We start from the raw sequence: 24,432 nt of genomic DNA, 5'->3' as shown, positions 1-24,432 counted from the left end.
TTGTTTTTCTGCAAGCTGAACTAATTCCATTTTTGGAATTTTGGTAATGAAGCTAGGGAAGTTGCTCACATTTTCTTTATTTGCATTTCATTAATTGATAGAGAATTATATGGTTTGTAGGCTTTGCACCTGCTTCGACAATATCTTGGTGAATATGTTCATGGGCTCTCAGCAGAGGCTCTAAGAATCAGTGTGTGGAAAGGTTTGTTTCTGAAGTATTACATTTACTGAACTTCTTGAACCTCTATGACATTATGCTGCGAAAATCCTGAACATTGTTAGTACCTTATTAACTTGTCTTTGAGTGTAGTTCAGCTTCTGTGCAATCTAAGTGATGAACCATTTTTATTGTCCCGTACTTTTTCATATCCTCAACTATACTGGATGCTTCAGGTTTAATATCTTCTATTTATCTTACCTTTGCTCTTTCTGTGTTTCTTTTCTCATGAAAATGTTAGTATATGGTATTTGATGTGTATGACATTGTGTTGTGTGGGGAATGAATCTGTTTTTATTGTTTAAGCTCAGAACTTGGAAATGAACTTTTGTATTTCAAGTATTATATAAAGGAATAGATTTCCCCAATTCACAAGCTTTGCATTTTATCACTCTCTACACCTGAAAAACAAATTCAGTTAGAAGCCTTTTGAAGAAGTGGTTAGCCTGTTCTGTCCCAGTTTCATGAGGCAGCCTAAAAAGATGTGGCTTCTATTCAGTCCCAGTTCCCCCATTAGAAGCCTTGGGGAGAAGTGGCAAAGTCTTCAATTGTGAAATACATGGTTATTTTGTTTTTGGAATGCAAACCCCCTCGCATAAAAGAATAAAACTGAACTTTGATGTAAGCTCGTTGGACGGCTCTGTAACTTTAGGATTTGAGGGAGTGTTTACAAATGAAGATGGTGTGATTGTAGTAGTGCGCACATGACTGGTAATGCTTCTGATGCTATAGGTTTTAAAATGGCCCAAATCTATTAATTGTTATTTTTTTCTCCCATAAGTGGTGGTAAAATGTTCCATTGTTCTAATATTGTTAACTAGTAATTTTTACTTGGAGTTATTTCACAACTTGATTATTTGGCTGTTTTCATGTGGAGTATTGTACCGACTTGTAGTTACACTGCTCAAAAAATGTCTGGCTAATTTTTGTTTTCCTTTCCTTGAAGGTGATGTTGTACTTAGAGACTTGAAGTTAAAAGCAGAGGCACTAAATTCACTAAGACTCCCTGTTACCGTCAAAGCTGGCTTTGTTGGTACCATTACATTAAAGGTAAATTTATTAGCATTTTGTGAATAAGTGGTTCTCAGTTTGGAGTATTACCTACTTGCTCATAAATTCTCTCCTTTCTCAAGTTGCCAATTTCCCATGGAGTATTACCACTAAATTCTCTCCTTTTTCAAGTTGCCAATTTCTTGTCTCAAACATGAGAGTTAGACGAAAAATACTGTGGGAACCTCAAAAATAAGGAAGAAGCAGAAGAAAACTATGGTTTGGTGGATGGAAAAGGAGGGCCAATGGACAATCAAGAGAGTTTGTGAGGTTTTGTTGAGGAGGTAGAAGACTTTGAAGGATTTGGAGAGCAGATGGCGGTCCAGACATTTAAAAAAATGTGGTCCTCAAAGTAGAAAGGATTATTGATAAGCCTAAAGATTCAATTGATGGAGAACAGTTGCCTAATGCAGTGAGAAGGTTTAAGAATAGGAAGCATCATCGAACAGTTCAAGTATCAGGGGCTTTTTTCAGGTTGAAGATGGGTCTCCTAAGGGTCCCATGTATTTTATTATTGGCATGGAACATTATCTTTGGTTCCACAGCCCGCTGAATAGCCATCGCGTTCAGCTAATCCTTGCTCCCAGTAAATAGGCTTGACTAGAATTCAAATAGTATGAAGCTCAATAAATGAAACTTGTCAGCCTGGTTGAGCTTATTTATGTTTTAATTTTTTATGAATAATCATCCAGGTTTTTCTTTATGAATAATAAGAAGTAGGGTAATGTAATAAAATAATTAATTATTAATTTTCTATATTTTTGTATATTGAAGTATGAAATATTGATTGATGTGTGTATCAAACTGTTCAATTTATGTATTGAACTTATATATCTTTTATGTATTAAATGGAAATGCATGCAATGAACCAAAACTCCTAAGTATTGATGATTATGTAATTTTATGAATTAAATTGAAATATGTGTTTTTGAAGGATATCAACAGTTTTTTTTTTTTTTTGGTTTTTAAATGTTAAAGCAATGCAAGTATTAAGTTTGAATTCAAGTAGGCTTGGATAATTCAAGCCAAATCGAGCTTAAACATATTTTGTTTGAGAGAAAAATCGAGCTTAAACATAAGAACTTTTGAGTTGAGCCAAATTTGAGCTAGTATTTCTAGTTTCAATCAAGCTCAAGCACAAACTTGAGCCCTATGCTTTTCTCCCCAAAGAGATAAAAAGGGGGGGGGGTGCTAAAAATGTATTTTTGCATCTGGGAAATGAAGAGCTCTTTAGTGAAAAGGAACACATGGTGGGAATCTCCAAACAGGGAGGCATTTCCGAAAAATTGTTTAGTTCCTCGATTAGGGACTTGGGGGCCCATGCCTCAAGGATAAAACAGTTTGATATTAAGAGGCATGGGGCCAACGACTTAGTTGGAGGTGTTCTTGGAATTTGAGGGGGGAGAGTCGACAAAAGAGTTTTCAAGAAAGGGGCAGGCTTTAGGTCTCCTCAGAACGCCTCGAATACCAGTTTGCAAAAAGCTGCGCTTCTGATGTTCAAACTCTTGGACCACACCATCTCAATCGTGAAGTTCCTTCGAGTTCTAAGAAGCATTCTCAAGGCGGTCGTGACAAAGATCTGTTTGTTGCTCAGGTGCTCAGTCCAGGGGTTGAGAAGGTAGAGCTGAAACCTATTTCTTCGAGGCTTGAGTTAAGCTAGGAGTTTAGGGGATTGGTTTCTAGTTTACAGGGAGGAAGCTCAGAGAAGGATCTGGGAGCAGGAGCTAGGGCAGAGGAGGTGGAAGGCAATTTCAAGGTTTGGAAGGAGGGAGGGGACAAGGAAGAAGAGGACGGTCTTTCAGAAGTTGAGGGCAAGCAGCCTCTGACTTGGGGAGTATAAGTCAAGTTGAGGGCCATAGGACCGACACCGGTTACCAGGTCTTGGAAGTGTTTGTTGTTTAGTTGGGAGTTGACTTGGGTCGCAGGAGAAAAGAGTCAAGTGCAATAGTCAAGGGTGAAGCTTCAGAAGGCCCAAGGAAGACCGGATCTTCAAGCAATCTCAATGTAGTGCATATCACAAAGGTTTTCTCAAGGGCCTGGTGGGAGCCGGACCAACAAGTAAGTATAAAAAGATATATGAAAGAAGAGGGATTAAACTAAGACCTTCCAGTCAGGAGAAATCTTCCCTGGCTTATTCATTCTCATCTAATGGGGTCAGAAATGAGCCTCGTCTGGATGGTTCTAACCAGGAGAAGCTGTTCAATCCTGATTTGTTAGACAAAACTGTGAGGTATGAGTCTAATTCGAGTGAGGTTTCTCCTAAGGTTGTTCAGGAGGATAAGGAGATAAAGAAAGGTTGTGTGGATTTGAAGACTCTAGTAGACAGAGAGGTGGAAGTTGGTAAATCCCTGGGCTTGTTCTTCTTGAGGGGGAGAATGTTGTAAGGAAAGCCTTGGAAGCTTATGAGAGAAAAAGGAGAGAAGAAAACATGAGTAAGGTCTCTGAAGAGCTAGGGGGAGGAACTTGGGGTGAGGAGGGAGGAACTTTGGAAAATTGTGCCACTTCAGTCCATGCCCTTAATATATCAGTCACCGAAAAGCTTTGGAAAAGATCAAGTATTTTTTTTCCAGTGTGCAATGCAGTGAGCACAAGCCTTCTTTTTGTTTTTTCTGGCCTGTTTGTACATCTCTTATCCCTCCCCCCTTTTTTGAAAAATAAGTTATCTTTCTCTTCAAAAAAGGAAATCAGCAAAAGGTATGCATATGTTGAATCCATCTCTAATGCTTGTTGCTTGGCTGAGATATGTATGCTCATCTATTGAATTGATTCTTGAAGCTGTTACGATTGTTATTTACTTGGATGCACTGAATATTGCTAATATGTTTTTGTGTTACCATGAGAATTGGTTTCTTATACCATTATTTAGGGATTTTCATTTGTTAGCACCACACAGAACAGAATGGTGAAACAAGATTCCTGTACCCAACCCCATATAGTTGGGATAAGGCTTGGGTGATGATGATATGGGGATTTTCATTCTTGCAAATTTATTTGTCATTGAATGTTATACTCTGTAGAGCTCACTTGGCACTATATGTATTCACAGATTTGATATTACTCAATTTGGCTTCTTTCATGAGTTTTTGGGTTCTTTATAACTTTGGGAAGATGAAGGTTAAGATTTTGAACTTTTAACTGTAGGTTCCCTGGAAAAGTCTAGGCAAAGAACCTGTTATTGTTCTTATAGATCGTGTCTTTGTTCTTGCTTGTCCTGTTCCTGATGGCTGGACTCTCAAGGTAGGGAGTGAATGTAATAATTTGTGTGCTTAAGATTTTACATTTATTATTTTCTAAGTGATATTGCATTTTTTGATCTTTTAACTTATCTGATTATAAATTTCTGTAGGCAGAAGACAGGGAAAAGCTTTTTGAAGCCAAACTTAAACAGATTGAGGTGCAGTTTATTTATTTATATATCAATGTTGGGCTGAATTTGTAGGTCTCATCCTTTGTGGGAACTGAGTTATTTTTTCATCTAAAGTATGGACTTGTGCATCCATGCATTTCACTTTTCATCTGCTTCATAACTTTCATGTTTGTTATATGACTTCATATTTTCTGGAGGAAAATGTGTTGTTAGAGCCTGGTGTTTGACTTTGAGAATAGTAAAGAAATAGAGAAAGACAAGAAAGAACAAGGAGCATTGGCTGCAAGAGGGAGCACCTCATTCCACTGGATTAGAAGCTCTGCCAACTGACTCAGTTGTCAGGGGAGGTTTTATGAGGAGTAATTTGTTTTTGTATCTTAGGTGGATGATCTGGTTATCTGCCTGGAGTTTTGTTGTTTTTTCTTCTTTTTCTGATATCAGATATACTAATAAATTTCTTGATTGCTTGACTGCTACCAATAAAAAAGCTTCTATAATTGAGATTTGGTTCCAACTTATGCTCTAAGGGTTTTTTGTTGAGATCGAAGGTATTACCAAGTATTACCTAGATTGATGACTAGTTGACTTAAGTCATCTGGGTTTTCATAAGAAAATAGATTAGGGTTGACTTAAGTCATCTGGGTTTTCAGAAAAGAGGCAAACTCTAATGGTCATAACAATATAGTGTATGCCCCAAAAAGAGCGAACATTCAAAATTATTTTTCCAGCACTGTTTGTACCTGATTGGTGTAAATTCTGGGATTACATTGAAATTTCAAGATTTTTTTAATTGGCAACTGTTGAATTCTATTTGATGGTAATGAAAACTAGTTTATATACAATATACATCCCATTTTTATGCTGGAATCTGCCATGTGCCATCTAACTCATACCTTTATCTAATTACATCTCATGCTCCAATAAATGCATAGAAGAGCATACATAAGAAGTCCAAAGCTTCATATTTCATAAATGATCATTTGGTTTCTTTCTTCTCAGATATTCTACAGCAAAGCTACTCTTATTGTCCTCCACAAAATCAATCCTCTTTTTCTTTTTTCCTGTTGCGTCAAGAAGATGGAATAAGCTTACCATATTTTGTAGGGTATCATTTGTAACCAAAGAGAGAACAGAATCCCAATTACAAGACACAAAAGAACATGAGATTAATAAATAAGGGTCTCACCCTTTTTTTTTGTAGCATGTCAAAGGCATTTATCTTCCCAATAAAGACCTTGTACTTTGGGAGGGATAGACTTGCACCAAATTTCCTTCTTTAGGAAGTTTACCTCTGAGGAGTCCCTTAGCGGAAGGAAACCAAATCCTACCATCAGAGGAATTTTGATCCAAAAAGGCATTCTCCAACTTTGATTGTAGGAGAACAGGGGAATCACATTCATTATCCCTCTAACCCCTCCAGTTTAGCTTGAAAGTCCTCACCCAATGAGCAACTCTAGCTATAGCAGTCTCCAAGATTACTTCATTGTTTCTTTCTTTATCTCCAAGGTTCTTAAGTTTCTTTCCTCCCAAACAGTCCACACTATTGCTGCTCTAGCACACTTCCACAAAATTCTGCTTTTTTTGTGCATCTCAGGAAGGAGGTTTAAAGAGACTTTCCAAACTACCAGGAGGGATCCACTTGCCACCAAAGAGAGCAGAACCATTCCCAAATACAACAAGCAAAACGGCAGGAAATAAAGAGATGGAAAGTTCCAACCCTCCCTTCATAAATCCCAGAGGGACTGGGATTCCACACCCGTCCATCTTCCCCAGACTCATTAAAAACTTAGTTATCCAAGATATTCACAAGGTTAGACACAGAAGGGATTTCAACCTTTCAGTTTTCTCATAAACCCCAAGTTCCAACCCTCCCTAGGGGAAGAAGAAGACCCAAAGAAATCAGGCACATGGTTTTCTTTAAGGCTTGAAAGAGCATACAAAGAAGGGAACACCGCTTTAAAGGGAAGATCCCCAATTCACACATCTTCCTAGAATTTGATCCTATTACTAGTGGCCAAGTCATACCTGATGTGCTCAAGGAATTGAGGAAGAATACCATGCAATGCTTTCAATGGTGTTGCTTGGTTAGCTCTTTGCAGAATACCGGCACCCCAACCATTCCTAGGAAGCCCATGAATACTTGACATCACTTTTTGCCACAACCTATCATTCTCCAAGGGGAGAAAGCACCACAACCACTTAAAAAGAGCAAGGTTTTCTTCCTAATATTTGCCAGACCCAACCCACTCTCTCCTTCCTTTTGACCACCTTCTCCCACCTAACCATATGATATATATATATATATATATTTTTTTTTTTCTATCTCCTAGCTCCCACAAGAAGTCTTCATCAATTTTTCAATTCTCTTCACAACTGCTTGAGGCATCCTAAAGTTAGACATAAAATAGACAGGAAGGTTGGCTAAGGTGGATTTGATCAGTGTAATTCTCCTCCCTAAAGAGATGTAATTCCTTTTCCAACCAGCAAGGCTTGTCTCAATTCCCTCCACCAACGGGTTCCGAAAGCTGACAAGCCTCCAAGAGGTAAGCCTAAATATTTTAAAGGCCACACACCTCTCTCACACCCCAGAATCTCTGCAAATGAGCCCAACTCCTTCAATGAGAGGGCACACCATTCTCTCTTTTCGTCTTATGGCATATTGGATTTAAAGGTTCATTGTTTTTGGTATTATGTTATTTAGGAAGCCTAAAGGGGCAGCCCAGTGCACGAGACTCCAGCCAATACAGGGTCTTAGGAGGGACATTTGTGTGCAACCTACCCTTGTAGATACATAGAGAGACTGTTTCCTAGATTTGGGCTGTGGTCATCCAGGTCGCAATGGAGCAACCCAACTGTTGCACTAAGGCCCTCTATTTAAGGAATGCTAAAATAGCCAAATTTGTGCTTAACATTGGTGCTATTCGAAATAAAAAAGGGGAAAGAGAAAGGATTCAGTGATTACATATTGGTTATACTCATTGTCTGACTGGGTTCCAGTGCCATTGAACTAAGTTCTTATAGGTTCCTTTATTTTTGTGTGCAGGAAGCAGAATTGGCGACTCTTGAAGCTAAAGCCAGGTCAAAGGTGGAAAATGTATGGCTTTGTTTTTATGTATCATGTAGTTGTCTTGTGACTGATTGTTTAGTAATTTTCTTATGGGCACAGTTTTGTTATATTGGGCTTGTTGTGGTCCATTTTGATTATTATTAGATCTTATGTAGTTATATTTCTTAAAGTTTTTCTTTGGTTAATATACCATTGTGCTCTATCCTTCCATGCTTATACAAAATACTCTGATTGATCATACTTTCCCTTTTGGTTCTTGGAAAGGTCCTATATTTTCAAGTAACATACTAAAGCAAAATAACAATATATTCTAGGAACAAAACTTGTTTTCCTATAAATGCCACATATTTTGTTAATGAAATAGAAACAAGAATTTTCCTATCAACTCTGTTGTATTCCTGAAGTTTTTATTACTTCATGTGCCACAAGGGAACTTTTGTCATTTCATTCTATTTTGTTGAATCACACACCCCTTTTTTATGATCAATAACAGAATTTCATTAGATTAATATAATGCAACATTGTAGCAAGCGGAGAGTTAAAAAGGCTTAGTCCTCCCCTAGAAAGCATCATCAAGCTCACAATATAGCCCAGTACAATTGATCCTTTACCACACCCTGTTTTTCCAAAGCATCTGCAAAGGCATTCACTGTTCTTTTCACCCACTGAAATTGGAAGTTACAGAAGATGTTCTGATAGAGAAGGAAGTTACAGAAGAGGAAACTGGTGATGTCGAAGGCTTTGTATGGAGAATGGCAATATGTTCTGTCAAAAAGAAGAATACTTAAGCAATCTTAGAGAAGATAGAAGGAGAGGAAGAAGGGCAGGCAGAAGAAAAGAAAGATGTGCAGATGGAATCTGAGATTAGATTTGTTCAACAGGAAAAAGAGGATGGTGTTGAAGACCTTTAGGTCGCCAAGGAGGGTTTGAAAAAAAGGTCTAGGAAGGATAGAGGGAGTGGATGGGGGACAGTAAGAATCGGTTGTGGAAGAAAAGAATGAGGAAGAGGTCATTCTTACCTTGCTGGGAAGTAATTAAAGCAGAGCCACTGAAGAGGGGGAGAACAGAAAGGGAGATGAGGGAACCAGGACTGAAGGGGCAAAGGAAAAAGGAGTTTTGGAAGAGAAGTGGGGAAATAGAGGTGGAGTAGGGGACAGATGCGTGGAAGAGGAGGAAGGAGGAAAGAAGGATTTGGGGATTGAGGGCGAGGGAGGAGAAGGTGAAGAAGATAAGAATGGGGGGGGGGGTTAGGACATATAAAAGGAAAAAGTACAGAACTTTCCCACTAGAGGAGAATGGAGAAGAGGGGATGGAAGTGGATTCAGGGGAGGAAAATGAGTCTGAACCGATGATTGATGAGACCCATATGGTAGGAAAGTCTGATTACTTTGAGGAAGTGGTGAATAGGGGAGTGAAAGCAAAATTTTGGGTCTGTTTTTTCTAAGAGAGGAGGAATTCGCAAAAGAAGCCATTAGATACGTGAAGGAAGCATTTAGGAAGAAAGGTCTGATAGATACAGTGGTTAATCTTAACTGTGATAATTCAACAAGGCAAGAGGTGGAAGCAAGTGCCAGAGGTTGCGGGGACTTCATAGAGGAGCCAGAAGAAGAGGTCAAAGGGGTGATGGCCGAAGACAGGGGTCGGAAATTAGTGGGGAATTCTGAAACAGTGGTGGGAGGCTAAATGCAGTCAGAAGATTCAGAACCCAAAAGCACAAAAAATTACAACAGCAGATCCCAATCTTGAATTCTTCACGAGGTTAAAAGGTGGTCTTTTCGGAATGGGACTTAACAAACTTGTCAAAAATTCCAAAGGAATAGTCAAGAAACGGCAACAAATTTGTACTCAAAAAACTGAGAAAGATGATTAAAGGTGCTTGTTGGGGTTTGGGTGTCTGGCTTGGGCTTTTTTGGGCATCAGACTGGTTTGATATTCTGGTTTTATTTTGTCTCTTGTCTTTTGTTGTATTGTTATGGGTAAGGGACTTTTGTTAGAAAGGTCTTTTTAGTTTGTTTCTGGTTTTGGTTGATTTGGGTTTGATTCTGTTTCATTGGGGTTGAGTTTGGGTTGGCTTTTCTTTTCGGGTGATTTCTTATCACCTTCCTTTACTTTTGTTTTATTTTTTTTTCCCGTTTTTTCTGTCTTTTTACATGAGGTGCATGATAAGCAACGCCTCACGAAAAAAGCATATGAGGCCTATGCCTCTTGCACCTGAGGCATATGCCTCAGAGATGTCAGCACCTTTGGCATACGCCTCAGGGCATTTTGGTGGTGCCTCACTTGGAGGCGTGCCCCCAGCTGTACGCCTCCCACGCCTTTTAAAACACTGCTTTGAACTTATAACAGATGTATCTTGGATATACAATTGTAATGGTTTTTGTCTGTACTCTTTGTTATTTTTGGTTGATTCCTCATTACTCATCTTGTAATATGTTTTTTATTTTATGAATTCTCATTATTTATTTAAAAAAAAGATACTTATTGGTCATTTTCAATTGTGGTTATGTTGAAGGAATTAGTAACACGTTCTTTTATATTGATTGTTTGTTTGTTGTACAGTCAGCAGGTGGGAATTCATGGCTGGGTTCTCTTATAGCTACTATAATTGGAAATCTCAAAATCTCCATTAGCAATGTCCATATCAGATATGAGGATTCTATCAGGTTACTAGCTTGTTTGCATGGTGTAAATTAATTTTCTTCTGTTGTTTTCTGCTTCTGTGATGCATTGACTTGTTCTCATGCTTCATCTTTTGTTTTGCTCTACCTTCTGATTGACTTTTGAGGGTGATTGTATGGTTTACAGTAATCCTGGGCATCCCTTTTCTTCTGGAGTTACTTTAGCAAAACTTGCTGCTGTTACAACTGATGACCATGGCAACGAAACTTTTGACACAAGTGGTGCACTAGATAAATTGAGGAAGGTCAATTGCATCTTGTCTTTAGTTAAACTTTGACCTTTTCTGGTACTATTTTGACAGTAATTGGCATATTGGTTTCCAGAATGATCTGATCCTCTTGTTTTGTTAAATTTGATTTACAGTTACCATGTCTCAAAAGTGGATACATTTCTCTGATCTGAATGTTGTTTTAATATTTATTATATCTAGTTTCTCTTATTCTGTTTACTTGTCACCTTGTTTTCCTTGGCTTGGTTTTCTTATGCTTAACTTTGTTGAAATTGTGAAAGGTGTTTCAAGTGTTCGGGAAATTCATTTATCTGTTTGATTTGATAAAGGAGAAAAAATGTTGCACTGTTATGCAGTGACACAAGGTAATGGGGCTAATATTCCTATTCCCTTGAAACATAGTTTTCAGGGCATCAAGGCAAGGCTAGACAAGAGGGGCTGCCTTGTTGCCCAGGCGATGGACTTTTTTAAATATAAATCACGTATCCTAGGGTAATTTTGTATGTTCCACAGCAACCAGAAACCATGTCTTGTAATTCTCTATAACTTTCATAAAAAAATAAAATTTGTATTAAAACATAGAAAATCAACATGTTTGTGGGAAGGAAAAGAAGAAAGAAAAGAAAATTTAGAAAATATAGGGGTTGAGCCCCTAATTTTATCCTTGGGAAATAAGAAAGAGTGGGAGAAGATATGTTGATTGGACAAAATTTTAAGTTCTTTCTTGCTCATGAGTTTAGGTTTTGAAATTCTCGTGGGTTCAAAATATCATATAGATTATTTCATAGTGCATATACAAAATTGCTTGGCATTTAAGTGAGGTGGCCCTCCATGGGCATCTTGTTGCCTAGGTTTTGCATTGACAACTATGCCTCCAAGAACTAGTGCATCATAGCTCGTTTTTGGGAAATAAGTATGAAGATCCCAGAAGATATAGGAGGTTGGTTGGTAAGTTAAACTACCTAATCATTACTTGGCCAGATATTTCATTTGTAGTTAGTATGGTGAGTCAGTTTATGCAGAATCCTCGGGTTCCACATTGTGATTCAGTTCTAAGGATTTTATGGTATTTTAAGGGAGGTCTTGGTTTTGTTATACAAGAGTGGAGGAAGCCTTGAGATAGAGGGAGAGGGATACAATGATGCTGATTGGGATGGTTTTGTATCTTACAGAAGGTCCACTACAGGTTACTGTACCTTTCTTGGGGGGTAATTTGGTGACGTGGAAGAATAAGTGGTAGTGTAGAAGCTGAATATAGAGCCATGACATATACAACTTGTGCATTAGTGTGGTTGAGGAACCTCTTACAGGAGATGGGGTACTTGATTGATACCCCTATGCAGCTTTATTGTGACAATCAAGCTGCAGTCCACATCTCTTACAATCTAGTTTTTTCATGAGAGAACAAAACATATAGAAGTTGATTGTCACTTTGTGAGAGAAAAGGTACTGAATGGAGTGATAAGTATTGCATATGTCAACATTGGAAGTCAATGGGCAGACTTGTTCACCAAAGGGTTAAGTCGGGGAAGAGTAGACTACATATGTAACAAGCTAGGACCATATAATATATACTCACCAGCTTGAGGGGGAATGTTAGTGTCAGCTGTATAGTGGCAGTTTGTTCCTTTTATTTTATATTAGGAGTGAGGTGTAATGTTTGACTTGAGTGATGTGTCCCATACTTAAGTAGGGGCATAGCAGTCATTGTGTTCTATTTTGGAAAATTATATGTATCAACCTGGCCAACTAGAGATAGATTTCTCTCCTGTTCAAACCAGTCTTTTCTTTTCCTTCTTTTCTCTTCTCTTTCCTTCAATTTATTTCTACTGCTATTCTTAATTTAATACTAGTGCAGATCTAAATTTTATCATGAACTTTGAGAAATGTAGCTTCCAAGGCAATCAGATTTTTCTGCAACTTCAAGAGATGGGTCAAGGATACGGTTATGTGGATCATGGAATTGGATATGGACATGGACTTGGGCCTAGTTATATTAATGGGTTCAGACTTGCTTATAGGCTCAAGTATGGGCTTGAATTTGGACTAAGCCTTGGGTTGAATTGTTGACAGATTTAGAATTCCATTTAAAGTTCTTATTGGTGTCTTACTTAGGGATTGGTTTATGAACTTATACCCAACTTTGTTAGGGGCTAAGGTGCTAGTATTTCCTGCATTATGGCCTTAGACACACCAGTGCAAGCGGGTAGAAATAGTTTTTTAATGTAATGTTCATGATGTTTCTTCTAGCAAGTGTGTAGTATGGAACCAGGTGGAGCATTCTCAGCTCTCATGTTGGGGGTGGGGGGCTGGGCAACTCAATTTATTCCAAACATATAGGCGTTAACATGGCAATTAGCTTTTGATGGCATTGTTACTGTGTACTGTCTGAAGAGGAGGGATTATGAATGTTAATAGATGCTTTTATGTTCAATAAACTTATCGGTGAAACTTTATAATAAGAAAACCTTGGATTTTTTTTTTTTTTTTTTTATTTACTGGTGAACTTGAAGAGCTTTCAGTGATTCTATTACTGGGATATTATTACCATTTCTTCATGAGTATGATTGTATCTTATAGGTTTCCTGTAAGGTCTTAGAAAATGTATATTATGCCATCCAAAGGATAGTAATTCTGACTTAAGATGAGAAAAATTAATTCCTATGAGGATAAAACACTGGAACATTTTATGATTTTTCTTGGTTCGTCATTGTATTATTTTATGATCCATTGGAATTATTGATTTATGTTTTGCTGCATTTTTTCTATTCAGTCAAATAGATTCTTCTCCCAAATTCTTCAACTAAACTATGCAATTTTTTCCCTTGTTTTAGTCAGTGCAACTTGAGAGGCTAGCGGTTTATCATGACTCTGACAGCCTTCCTTGGAAGATGGATAAGAAATGGGTAGATCTTAGTCCCAAGGAATGGGTTGAGGTTTGTCCATGTTTGGGAATTTAATATCCTATGATAGTCTTCTATTATGTAAGTGTTGGCAAGGGTATATTATATTATTTCAAAAGCATTATGAGATTATTTCTGTTGTTTTTTTTGTAGATATTTGAAGATGGCATAAATGAACCTCTGCCTGGTCGTTCTGTTGTGTCTCCATGGTCTATGAATCGCAAATACTTGGTCTCACCTATCAATGGAATACTTAAATACCATCGCTTGGGAAATCAAGAAAGAAAGGACCTGGAGATTCCTTTTGAGAAGGCATCTCTTGTCCTTTGTGATGTTTCTTTAACAATTACGGAGGTTATGTTTTTTGTCTTGTATATATTCTAGATTTTTTTTTTTGTGGTTTTATTATTTTCTAATCCTTCCCATGGAAATTCACCTTCCTATCCTACTTATTATTTTTCAGGCTCAGTACCATGATGTTATTAAACTCATGGAAGTGTTTTCCCGATATAGAACACGTGTCGATGTATCCCACTTAAGACCCATTGTGCCAGTTTCCGACAACCCTCATGTGTGGTGGCGGTATGCTGCTCAGGCTGGTTTGCAACAGAAGAAAATGTGGTAAGACTTTTTTTTTAATGCTTCCAGTGGGTGGGACATTGGTCTTAATGCTAGAGGCTCTTTTCTATCACCACGGAAAGATGTTGCATCCATCACTCCATCTTGTATGCCTTACATCATGTATAATATAAGCAGTGGCCAAGCTTATTGAAATTAGGAGAATTAGTTTATTGAATTTTGTCATGTACTCGTCAAATTTGCAAGTTGGCCATAATTTGTGTAGTTTATGTAAAATAATGTATGATTATAGAAATGCCCCCAGTTTTAAAATAAAAGAGAATAATGCTCTACATAACTTTCCTGGCCTTTAATTATTCTATAAAATTTTTCTTTTAGCCTAAGTTATTGTTTAAGATTTAAAAAATTGGGGAGTCCCTTGAACTTTGGGCTTCCCCATCTTAAAAATGTATATAATAATAAAGAAGGGAGAGCCAGACTTGACTTCTGGCCAATAAGTTTAGCTCAACTGACTTCCCTAATTTGAATTTGGAATAGTTAAAATTTCAAATTGGGTAGTTATTGGAAGTGAGTTAAATAACCAATCCCACGTGTGAAGAGTGGGGAGGTTATTTAACTCCTCTTCTCTTAACTACCCTGGTCTATATAGGGGTTGGGGGGAGAAGAAAAGGAAAAAGAGAGCATAGAGGGAGAGAGGATTGAAGCTGTTGAACAAAGTAGGAAAGGAGATACAGATGCATATCCTCTTTTGTTTCCCTGCTCAATTAGGAGAAAAAGCAGGTAGTATGAGTGATGCATATCCTCTTTTGTTTCTTCCCTTCTGTCCTGTGCACACATCTTATTCTTTTTCTTTCTCTGCTCTACTCTTTATAAAACTCTTAAAGAGTCAAAGGGCTTGGGGACTCTTATCTTGTTTTAAGGCATACACATATATATTTTTTTATTTTCTTCTCTCTAGAGTTCTATTAGGATTCTAAGAGAGTTTCTAGTCCCTTTGGTTATTTGTCACATAAGAAAGAGGCTATTTGTGATAAGGAAGGAAGTTTTAACTCAATGAGGTTAGGATTACATTTGGTGGATCTTATCCACCCTTCAATATAATCCTATCTGATGTGAGAACTTTTGACTAGTTGAATATATATAAAGAATTCCTAGACTAGTTCATATTTGGTGGGTCTTATCCTCCACAACAAGTAGGACAAAACAAATTCCTTTATTCTTATTAGTGGGCCTTACCCACTGTCAAAATATATTTTAACCATCCTGACTTGGTTGTTCCCATCCACTATCAAAAAAACAGAATTTAATGATTTGATCATTGGTACCCACTGCTAAGATAAGTTTTTAACCCTCCTAGTTTGTTGGGATGACCGAATATAAGGATAAGAGAAGATGATAATGGGACAAAACAAATTCCTATTCTCTTATTAGTAGGCCATACCACTGTCACAATGGATTTTAGTCATGCTGATTTGGTGGGTTCATCCACTGTCAAAAACAGAATTCAATGATCTCATTATTGGGACCTACTGTTAGGACAAGTTTGAATCCTCCTGGTTTCTTTGGCCAACCCAATATTAAAGAAAATTTTCACATCCCCTTTTTCATGACCTGATTAGTGGGTCCCACTCACTATTAAAACAAACTTTATCACTCCTGATTTGTAACTCATATTCCTATGCTCTCATTAGTGGGCTTTACCCACTGTTAAACCAAAACTTAAAACACAGACATGCAAAATATCCTTTAGTTTACTGATTTGACGTAGTTATCTTTTCTGCTTTTATTTGAGCCAAAATAACTGATAAATAACTCAAACCTATGATCTTTTTCACATTTTGCACAACGGGTCTAGAATGTAGGGGGCAATAGGCATGCCAATTCACTGGCAAATAGCTTTCTTGTTGTACTGGGGTTGGATATTCTATGAGAACATACAACAATTGTTTTTCTGTTGCCTTGTGATGCATTTTGAGGCAATGTTGCTTCTTTTGTCCATATTGGCATTCAGGTTCGATTTTTGGTTCTATATTGTTATTTTGATAAATAAGTTCTTCATCATTACTTATTAATAAAGAACTGGTTATTGGATTCCAATTCAAGCTGCCAAAGTAACCAGGCGATGCATTGGCATTGTGGTTTCTGTTGGTGATGTATGGCGTTCACATTTCCTATGAAATGAGACTAGTAAGGCATTCAATAAGTTCAGAAAACAATGTGCTTGATTGTCCTTGTGGAGAAAATCTTTTTCTGATGGATTATTAGATCCTCTAACTAGTTTTGTTTCTTGTATTCTTTATGTTTCTTTGGTTGTTAAGAATGATTTAGGATATAAATGAACTTCTGCATATCAATCTACTAAATATTCTATTACCTATTTCAGTTACCGTTTCTCATGGGACAGAATCCAACATCTTTGTCGGCTTCGTCGCCATTATATTCAACTATATGCTGGTTCACTGCAACAGTTGTCAAATTATGATTGCTCTGAAACCAGAAAAATTGAAAAAGATCTTGATTCTAAAGTAATTCTTTTATGGAGGTATAAACTAAATTGTACTTTGTTGCTGTAATTGTTGGAATTCTAAATTATACGTTATTAGATTAGCTTTTGCTCCATCAAGTGTTAGTGCAGATTCTTCAATTTGTCATTATTTCAATATTCAGCTTCATGAGATAGTGTTTTTCTTCAGGTTGCTTGCACATGCTAAAGTTGAATCTGTAAAATCAAAAGAAGCAAATAATCAAAGGAGTCAATCAAATAGAAGTTGGTTTTCCTTTGGATGGTTTGTAGGACATTTAATTCATGGTTTTTGTTCATTTGAAAATTTTGTTCCATTGCTTGAGGTTTATACATCTTCCATATATCAGTGAGAACATTGATAGTGCTCTTCATCTAGTTATATCAAGAAGTTATTTTTGTTGCTTCTCATTTCAGGTGTACTTCTTCTAGTGATATCTCTTCTGGGAGTAGTTCAGAAGTGCCAAAGCTGATGGAAGAGAGGCTGACCAAAGAGGAATGGCAAACAATAAATAATTTACTTAGTTACCAACCTGATGAGGATTTACCTTCTGTTACAGGAAAGGATACAAGTAATATGTTACAGTTCTTGGTAAATGTCTCAATTGGTCAAGCTGCCACTCGGATCATCAGTATCGATCAGACAGAGATTGTCTGTGGTAGGTTTGAGCAACTTAATATCACCACCAAGCTTTACCAGAGGAGCACCCATTGTGATGTATCATTGAGATTTTATGGTTTGTCTGCTCCTGAAGGTTCACTTTTACAGGTTTGCTTGCTGCTTGCTTTATTTCTGTTCCAGTTACTGCATTTATTCAATGATATTGCAAGTCTTGAAAGGTTTTAATTGCAGAGTGTCAGTAGTGAACACAAGGTGAATGCTTTGGCCGCCAGTTTTGTGTACTCGCCAGTTGGAGAGAATGTAGACTGGCAACTTTCAGCAACAATTGCTCCCTGCCATGTTACGGTGATCATCAAATTATGCTAAATTTCCTTCATTAGTTTTCGGTACTAATAAAAGATATGTTTTAAACTACAAAGAATGGAAAACAAGAAGGTGTAAGCTTTCTTGTTCATGCTTAGTTGGTTGGGCACCTAGCCTAAATGCCTTAAATAAAAAAAGGCTCCTGTCTAGGTGACTATGTACCCACTTAGGCAATAGAACACCCTTTTACAAGATGAAACTCATAACGCAGTTGCCTTTTATAACCTTAATTACTATAGCTGTGTCTTATTAGTTTGTATGTTGATGCATTCTAGTACATATTATACTTATAGCCGATGCCTTGTTTTAAGCTTTTACTTTTGAAATTTAAAATATCTAAGTGCTTTGATAAGAGAAAACAAAGAAAGAAAGGATAAAAAAGGGTTCCTTCTTTTTTTATTCTATAACAATTCTCTTTCTCATTAAATACAACAGCAGCTCACCTCTTGTTCTTTTTCTCTTTTCCTTACACTCTATCGTAAGTTTTTATTATATAACATTATAGCCTTCTTTATTTGCTAATTTGATATGAAATTGCTCTAGAAAATACATATTATATTATAGTGTTATTTTAAATCTCTACCTTTTATTTTGGATTAATGGGACTACACAGCGGGGAATTTAGATGGAATTTAGCTTGTCTGAGTTTAATTTTCTTCTGATTGTTCTTGATGAGTTGGATGCATGTCTTCGTATTTATTTTCATGTTTATGTATATAGTGTATGATGGTGTTTGTACAGATTTTCTTATGCGTTGTGCCCATAAGTCTATTTTTGTCCCTTGTCTGGGAAGGAGATCATTCATGTTCTTTGGCTATAGTCTAAGGGAACCTTATGTTATTGTTAACTTCCTATTCTTAATTTTCTTTAGGTCAGTGTGATTTTTTTCTACAATAACCTTTCTGGCTGCTTGTCATCATTGTTTTCTTCATCTTATGCTGTATATAGGTTTTGATGGAAAGTTGCAATCGCTTTTTAGAGTTTATTAAGAGAAGTAGTGCAATCAGTCCTACCGTTGCGTTGGAGACTGCAACAGCTTTACAGGTAAAATGATAATATGCTTCAAGTCATTATTATTAGTGTTATTGTTTTAAATGATACTTTATTTTGAGTATTTTGTTGACATGATATTTCAATGAACAGATGAAGATAGAAGAAGTGACCCGTAGAGCTCAGGAGCAGTTTCAAATGGTGTTGGAAGAACAAAGCAGGTTATCTCCTAGATTTATTTGTTGCATTTTCTCTTTCATTTATTTTTCTTTATTTAGTTCTCATATTAATTGGGTTCGACTGTGATACTGGAAAAACTTGTAACCAATCAATCCATATCATAAAAGTGGTAACCAATCAGGTGGTATTCATCCAAATTCACCCAGGGGGGGTTGATTGGTCTCTTATAGTATCATTTTTTTCTTTTCCTGTTTAATAACGACCTTTTGACCTTATAAACACTCCTCCGAGACAAGTCACTGTAAAAGCCAAGTGAAATATCAAATATCCATGCACACCTCTTCATGAAAATCTCCACTAAGAAACATATTTTTAACATCTAACTGATAAAGAGGACAAGAATAAAACGAAGCAAGTGATAGGAGAACACAAATGGATTTCATCATAGATATGGAAGAGGCCTCCCTATAATCAATCCCATTGGTTTGAGTATAGCCTTTAGTAACCGACCTCACCTTCACAGCCTATAATTTTTTTCCTTGGGCAAACAAACAATGTCCCGTGTATTTTTCTTTAACAGAATGAAATTAAGAAATTTAATTGGCTGACAAGAAATATGCTGGCTTCTATGCGGTGGGTGGGGAGATCTGAAAATGCTATGGCTGATGTGTTAGGCAAACAAGGGCAAATAGGGAAGAATTGTTTTGGGCTCAGCTGTGAGCCTGTGATTTATGTAATTTATTACTAGCTCGCTTGAGATCTATTGGGAGAGGCTGCAGTTCACATCTCTCCATAGGATGTATGAAATTACAATTCTAAAGCAGTTTCTGAATTATTAAAACTTCCATTATTCATCAAAAGAACAAAGCATCCATCTATTTTTGTATGGGGACTGTCTATTTATGCTGTCTTATGCTTTAGTCACATTCCTTGGAACAAAAGCATATGAGATGGAAGCATGCGAAGACCTGTATGTAGAGGATAGATGATCATAATAAATATAATTTGAAATACTATGAGTAATGGAAGAGCACTTACCTTACAGTGAGCAATAGGTAGATCGAATTTAGAAGGAAGTGCAGGTGAAGCAACAAAGCCCCTTCTAGTTAGAACATTGTATATTGCCTTTTGCCTTAGATATTGGCACCATAGTGTTCTTTCTCTATTCATCAGACATTTTATTTTCTTTCAATATATTATTAAATAGCTTAGTTGGCCATAACAACTTTATATGTCCCACACCTTTCCACACCTTATTGGAATACCATCATGTTCTAATGCTTTTCCCTTCTTCATCTTTTTAACTCTTCTTTAACTTTAGTAGTTTTAATTTTACATAGGTACATGTTATTTTTAAAACTATTGGTGTTGTTAACCTCTTTCTCTCCTCCATTAGCAATCTCGTCAATGTGGTTGGAAATCTTTAATGGTCACTTGACCTTTGTGTGGTTCATTCTATCACAAATTTAGTATCTTCAAACTACAAACTAGGTTGAGAAGAACAACTGAACTAGCAATATTATCCACAATTTAGTTAATACCATCAAACTCACGAAGAACAACTGAAGTATCATTAGAGCACTTGGCCACCTGTAAATTAATAGACTTGTTCAAGAAATACTGCAGTTTTAGAAATGCTGACACGATGGAGAGTTGGATAATAGAAAACAACTCATTTTTTTGAAGAATAAAAAGAAAAAAGGGTAAAAGACCTAAATATACCCTGAGTTTTCCTAAATTGGCTTAAACATGCCCTGAGTTTTTCAAATAGACTTAGATCTACCTTGTCATTGTAAAAGACTTTTTTACCCTCAAATAGACTTAAAAAGACTTAATTCTATTTGAAAAACTCAAGGTATGTTTAAGTCAATTTATGAAAACTCAGGGTATGTTTAAGTCCTTTACCCAAAGAAATATTTCATTAAAAGTTAAAAGTCTCTGATTACAAACAACAGATCGCAAAGAAAACTCTAATGATATGGACTATATATCCTAGGGAAACACACATGGTAGCTTGAACTGACAACTTAGTGTAGTGCATTCATGTGGAGGAAAATGAATGAAACAAACGAAACAAAATAAAATGTAGTGTTGAGTAATCTAGAGGATGGTGATGCAACTATTGAAATGGAGAAAGATTGGAAGCAACAGAAGGAAGATGACTAATAAGATATACCGTAGTAATTACAACATCAGCCCAGAAGGTAGGAACACCAGAATCTTGAAGAAGTGTGGGGGTCATTTCTAGGAGATGGCAATTGTTCCTTTTAGTCACACCATTTTGTTGTTTTGTGCCAGGAAAAGATCGTTGAGATAAGATTCCATATGCTTTTAGCAAGTCCTGAAGTTGACCATCCATCATAGTTTTCAAGGCGCCTAGGCGAGCCTAGGTGACCACAGGGCGCCCAGGCACCTAGGCGTTGGAATTTTAAAATGTTAGTTTTCTTGAGCTTTTACTTTTCCTATGCTTTTCTAAGCTATTTTATTGGTTTTGTGTGCTAATAGCAAGCATGTACACTAGCTATTAACGCTATAAATCATTCAAATGAGTATATATTTCATTTAAAAAGCTAAAAACATAAATATTACCAACTTAGCATGTATTCATGACTTCATGTTCAACATTTAAATATATTATTTTCAATACAAAGGAGTTCATATCAATTACACCAGAAAAAAAAACTAATAAATACTTTTTTTTAAAAAATTCATAAAGAAATATATGTACTTTTTTGAGGTGAATGTTGAGTATTGTCCTTTGAGTTTGTTGTGATGAAAAAATATATGTACATTTACATCAATGCCCTTATTAAAGAGGGCATGCTAAGGGAACAAGAAATACAATTAAGAAATACATCCCGTGTACAAGTTAACTAGGGCTGTCTACAAATTCAAGGAATTCGGTCATTATGTCTAAGGGTTATTCGAATATGATCTTTTAGGAGGAGGATTTATTACTTGTGATAGGATGGATGGATGGATTTACAATCAATGGAGAAGAAAATTGAAAACAACAGAATTAAGAGGAAGAGAGAATAAAATTTATTGCTGTTCAGTTTGGTAGCTTACATCAATGAGAACTAGAGATAAACTATTATCAAAAAGAAAATAAAAAGTGCATGCCCAAGCAGAAAATTGAAGAGTGTATAGTAGGGAAAAATTGAAGACAAAACTTGCTTACTTAGAGACACTATTGTTGAGAATCTTTTGAACCTTTTCTTAGTTTGTGGTGATAAAGGAGATAATTCCACAGATTACACTGAAGAGGTTTTGGCAAAAGAAGGGACATTGTTGGGGGAAGAGAATGTTTCAGAAGAAGGTGATGAAGCTGAAGAGGAAGGAGTAGAATTGGATAGAGTTCGAAAATTTGAGCAAAAGGTGGATGTGGAAATGGTGGTGGAAACTGGACTCCAAGTTGGTAAGAAGTTGGGATTATTGGTATTAGGAGGGGAAAAATACACTAGAGGAGAGTATTGGGATATAGAGCTACAGCATCCGTTGAATGCTGAAAGCCCTACCTCAGATTGGTGATAGTTTTGAGTTTTTGTTTACTGCTGGTTAGACATTTTTGTTTTGTTTGATGAGGGTTGCATGCTTCAGAAGCAAGTTGTGGGTTAAAAGTTAAAAGTTGTTGTTTCTTGTGTTTTCGGGAGATTGTGCTTTTCTCGGGTGCTTTGTCTTTCTTAGTTGGGGATATCTTATCACCTCTAATGTACCTTTTTCTTTTTCTTAATAAAATTACTTTTTATTTATTATCAAAAAAATATTTAGAAAACCTGTGTTACATTACCAAATGTTGGTGGCTCATTGAATCCAAAATTTGGTTCTCTAGCGAAGTGCCATCTTGTTAGGTTTCAACAACTCTACTACTCTTGTTGTCTTATGGTACCAATTTGGACATAGATGAAAGGAACAGTGAGGACAGAGCCAAAACTTGCTCTATAGCTACTTAGTACTAACATATCTGAAGAGTGGCAGGAGTTTATAAACTGCCATTTCTGTCATCATTTATTGTATGTGGCATTATCCAGATTTCCTATGTAATGTATATGCCATGATAAATAACTATTTGTTATTTGGCAAAATGGATTTTAAATGGTTCTAGGCGCTGATATAATTAACTTATGTATATTAATTTGCATTTTAGGATGTGTTGGTACATTTTCTGTTATATTAAGTTTCAAATTTCTTGATTTTATAAGATGTGCATTTTCCTATTTGTAATTGTCAACACCTTCTGATATCCCAGATTTGCGCTTGACATTGATATTGATGCTCCAAAAGTGAGAATTCCTATACAAACATGTGCATCTTCCGAATGTAATGGCCAATTTCTTTTGGACTTTGGTCATTTCACATTGCACACCAAAGTAAGTTGCATCAGGCGGATGTTCTAACTACTTCCTATTGCATTGAGTTTTATTGAAATGTAATGAGATTTTTTCAGGAAGGTCAGTGTGATGAACAAAGGCAGAGCTTATATTCCCGTTTTTACATAAATGGAAAAGATATTGCTGCGTTCTTTATGGACTGTTCTTCTGACAAAAAGAACTCTATTGGAGTCTCTTCAATTTTTGATGGTCAACCTTTGAGATCACCTACCTCAGAGGATGTTGATTGCTTCTATTCTCTGGTTGAGAGGTGTGGGATGACAGTTATTATTGATCAGGTAGGTGTTTTTTAATTTTATTCCATGTTCAGTTCAAATACTTTACCGGATGTTGGGCTGGACCATTTCAAAATTTTTTGACTGCTCTACCATCGGTTCTTTGAAGATTAAAGTCCCTCATCCACGTTATCCATCAACACGTGTTTCCATTCAAGTGCCTAATCTTGGCATTCACTTTTCACCGGATAGATACGGCAGAGTTCAGCAATTGTTAAATTTATTCCGTTGCAGTGTGGACAACACTGATCAGACTATGAGTGAAACTTTCCAAATGGGTCTGGCGCCTTGGAATCCTGCAGATCTCTCAACTGAGGCTAAAATTCTTGTTTGGAGGGTGTGTTCTTTGCTCTAGTATGACATTTTTTCTTTGGTTGTCTCTAAATTGATTTTCTTGTCTCATTCTTTTAATTTTGTGATATAGGGAATTGGTAATTATGTGGCAGAGTGGCAGCCTTGTTATCTTGTGTTATCTGGATTCTATCTTTATGTTTTGGAGTCTGAGGCATCCCAGAATTACCAACGATGCTCAAGGTATCCCCCTTTTCTATCTCCTAACCCATGCCAATTCCCCCTCCCTCAAATGTGTAATAAAAAACTTCTATTGAAGTAAATCAAAGATATGTATGCATATTTCATATAGAAGATGGAGCCAGTGTTACAAAGAATAGGAATTGTGCGGGAGTAATTTCAAGTAATATAGTAGGTTGACATGCAACACTGAAAAGGAAATCTGAAAAATCCTTTGATCTAGCATATTTGCCTCTCTAAAAACAGGATTCACACCCTAAGATTTCAGGAAAACATTCCTGCTTTACAATGTGTTCCACTCCATTACCAATATGTTCAAGGAAGCATCTAAAGAAGCTACTAACTTGACCTACAAGAGCAATGAATATGAATTTATGCAACCTGTTCTGTTTAATGCTTTCATATTGAAAGATTCCTTCTCTCTCTCTCTCTCTCTCTCTCTCCCTCTCTCTCTTTCTTTCTTAGTGT

General features: G+C 36.6%; 1 protein-coding gene across 3 annotated transcripts in view; it reads left to right on the top strand.

Moving 5' to 3' along the window:
• LOC148871497 (uncharacterized) overlaps nt 1-24,432 on the top strand; it is a 173,366-nt gene that overhangs the window by 992 nt on the left and 147,942 nt on the right. For 2 of the 3 annotated variants that reach the window (XM_088972190.1, XM_088972191.1), the window contains 20 exons: nt 121-202; nt 1,164-1,267; nt 4,409-4,504; nt 4,614-4,661; nt 7,678-7,728; nt 10,261-10,364; nt 10,507-10,624; nt 13,444-13,545; nt 13,666-13,866; nt 13,976-14,133; nt 16,475-16,633; nt 16,785-16,877; nt 17,030-17,381; nt 17,466-17,579; nt 18,546-18,641; nt 18,741-18,808; nt 23,017-23,137; nt 23,215-23,436; nt 23,543-23,770; nt 23,858-23,967. In XM_088972190.1, coding sequence (XP_088828316.1) covers nt 121-202; nt 1,164-1,267; nt 4,409-4,504; nt 4,614-4,661; nt 7,678-7,728; nt 10,261-10,364; nt 10,507-10,624; nt 13,444-13,545; nt 13,666-13,866; nt 13,976-14,133; nt 16,475-16,633; nt 16,785-16,877; nt 17,030-17,381; nt 17,466-17,579; nt 18,546-18,641; nt 18,741-18,808; nt 23,017-23,137; nt 23,215-23,436; nt 23,543-23,770; nt 23,858-23,967 — 2,627 coding nt within the window. The remainder of the gene's footprint in view (nt 1-120; nt 203-1,163; nt 1,268-4,408; nt 4,505-4,613; nt 4,662-7,677; nt 7,729-10,260; nt 10,365-10,506; nt 10,625-13,443; nt 13,546-13,665; nt 13,867-13,975; nt 14,134-16,474; nt 16,634-16,784; nt 16,878-17,029; nt 17,382-17,465; nt 17,580-18,545; nt 18,642-18,740; nt 18,809-23,016; nt 23,138-23,214; nt 23,437-23,542; nt 23,771-23,857; nt 23,968-24,432) is intronic. The other variant, XM_088972192.1, reaches the window with a different exon arrangement.

This window comes from Nelumbo lutea, chromosome 2, assembly GCF_056320005.1.
Source record: "Nelumbo lutea isolate HS-2025 chromosome 2, American lotus-T2T, whole genome shotgun sequence".
NCBI classification, from domain to species: domain Eukaryota; kingdom Viridiplantae; phylum Streptophyta; class Magnoliopsida; order Proteales; family Nelumbonaceae; genus Nelumbo; species Nelumbo lutea.
Note: the sequence above shows the minus strand (reverse complement) of the source record. Positions and strands in the feature narration are given on the sequence as shown.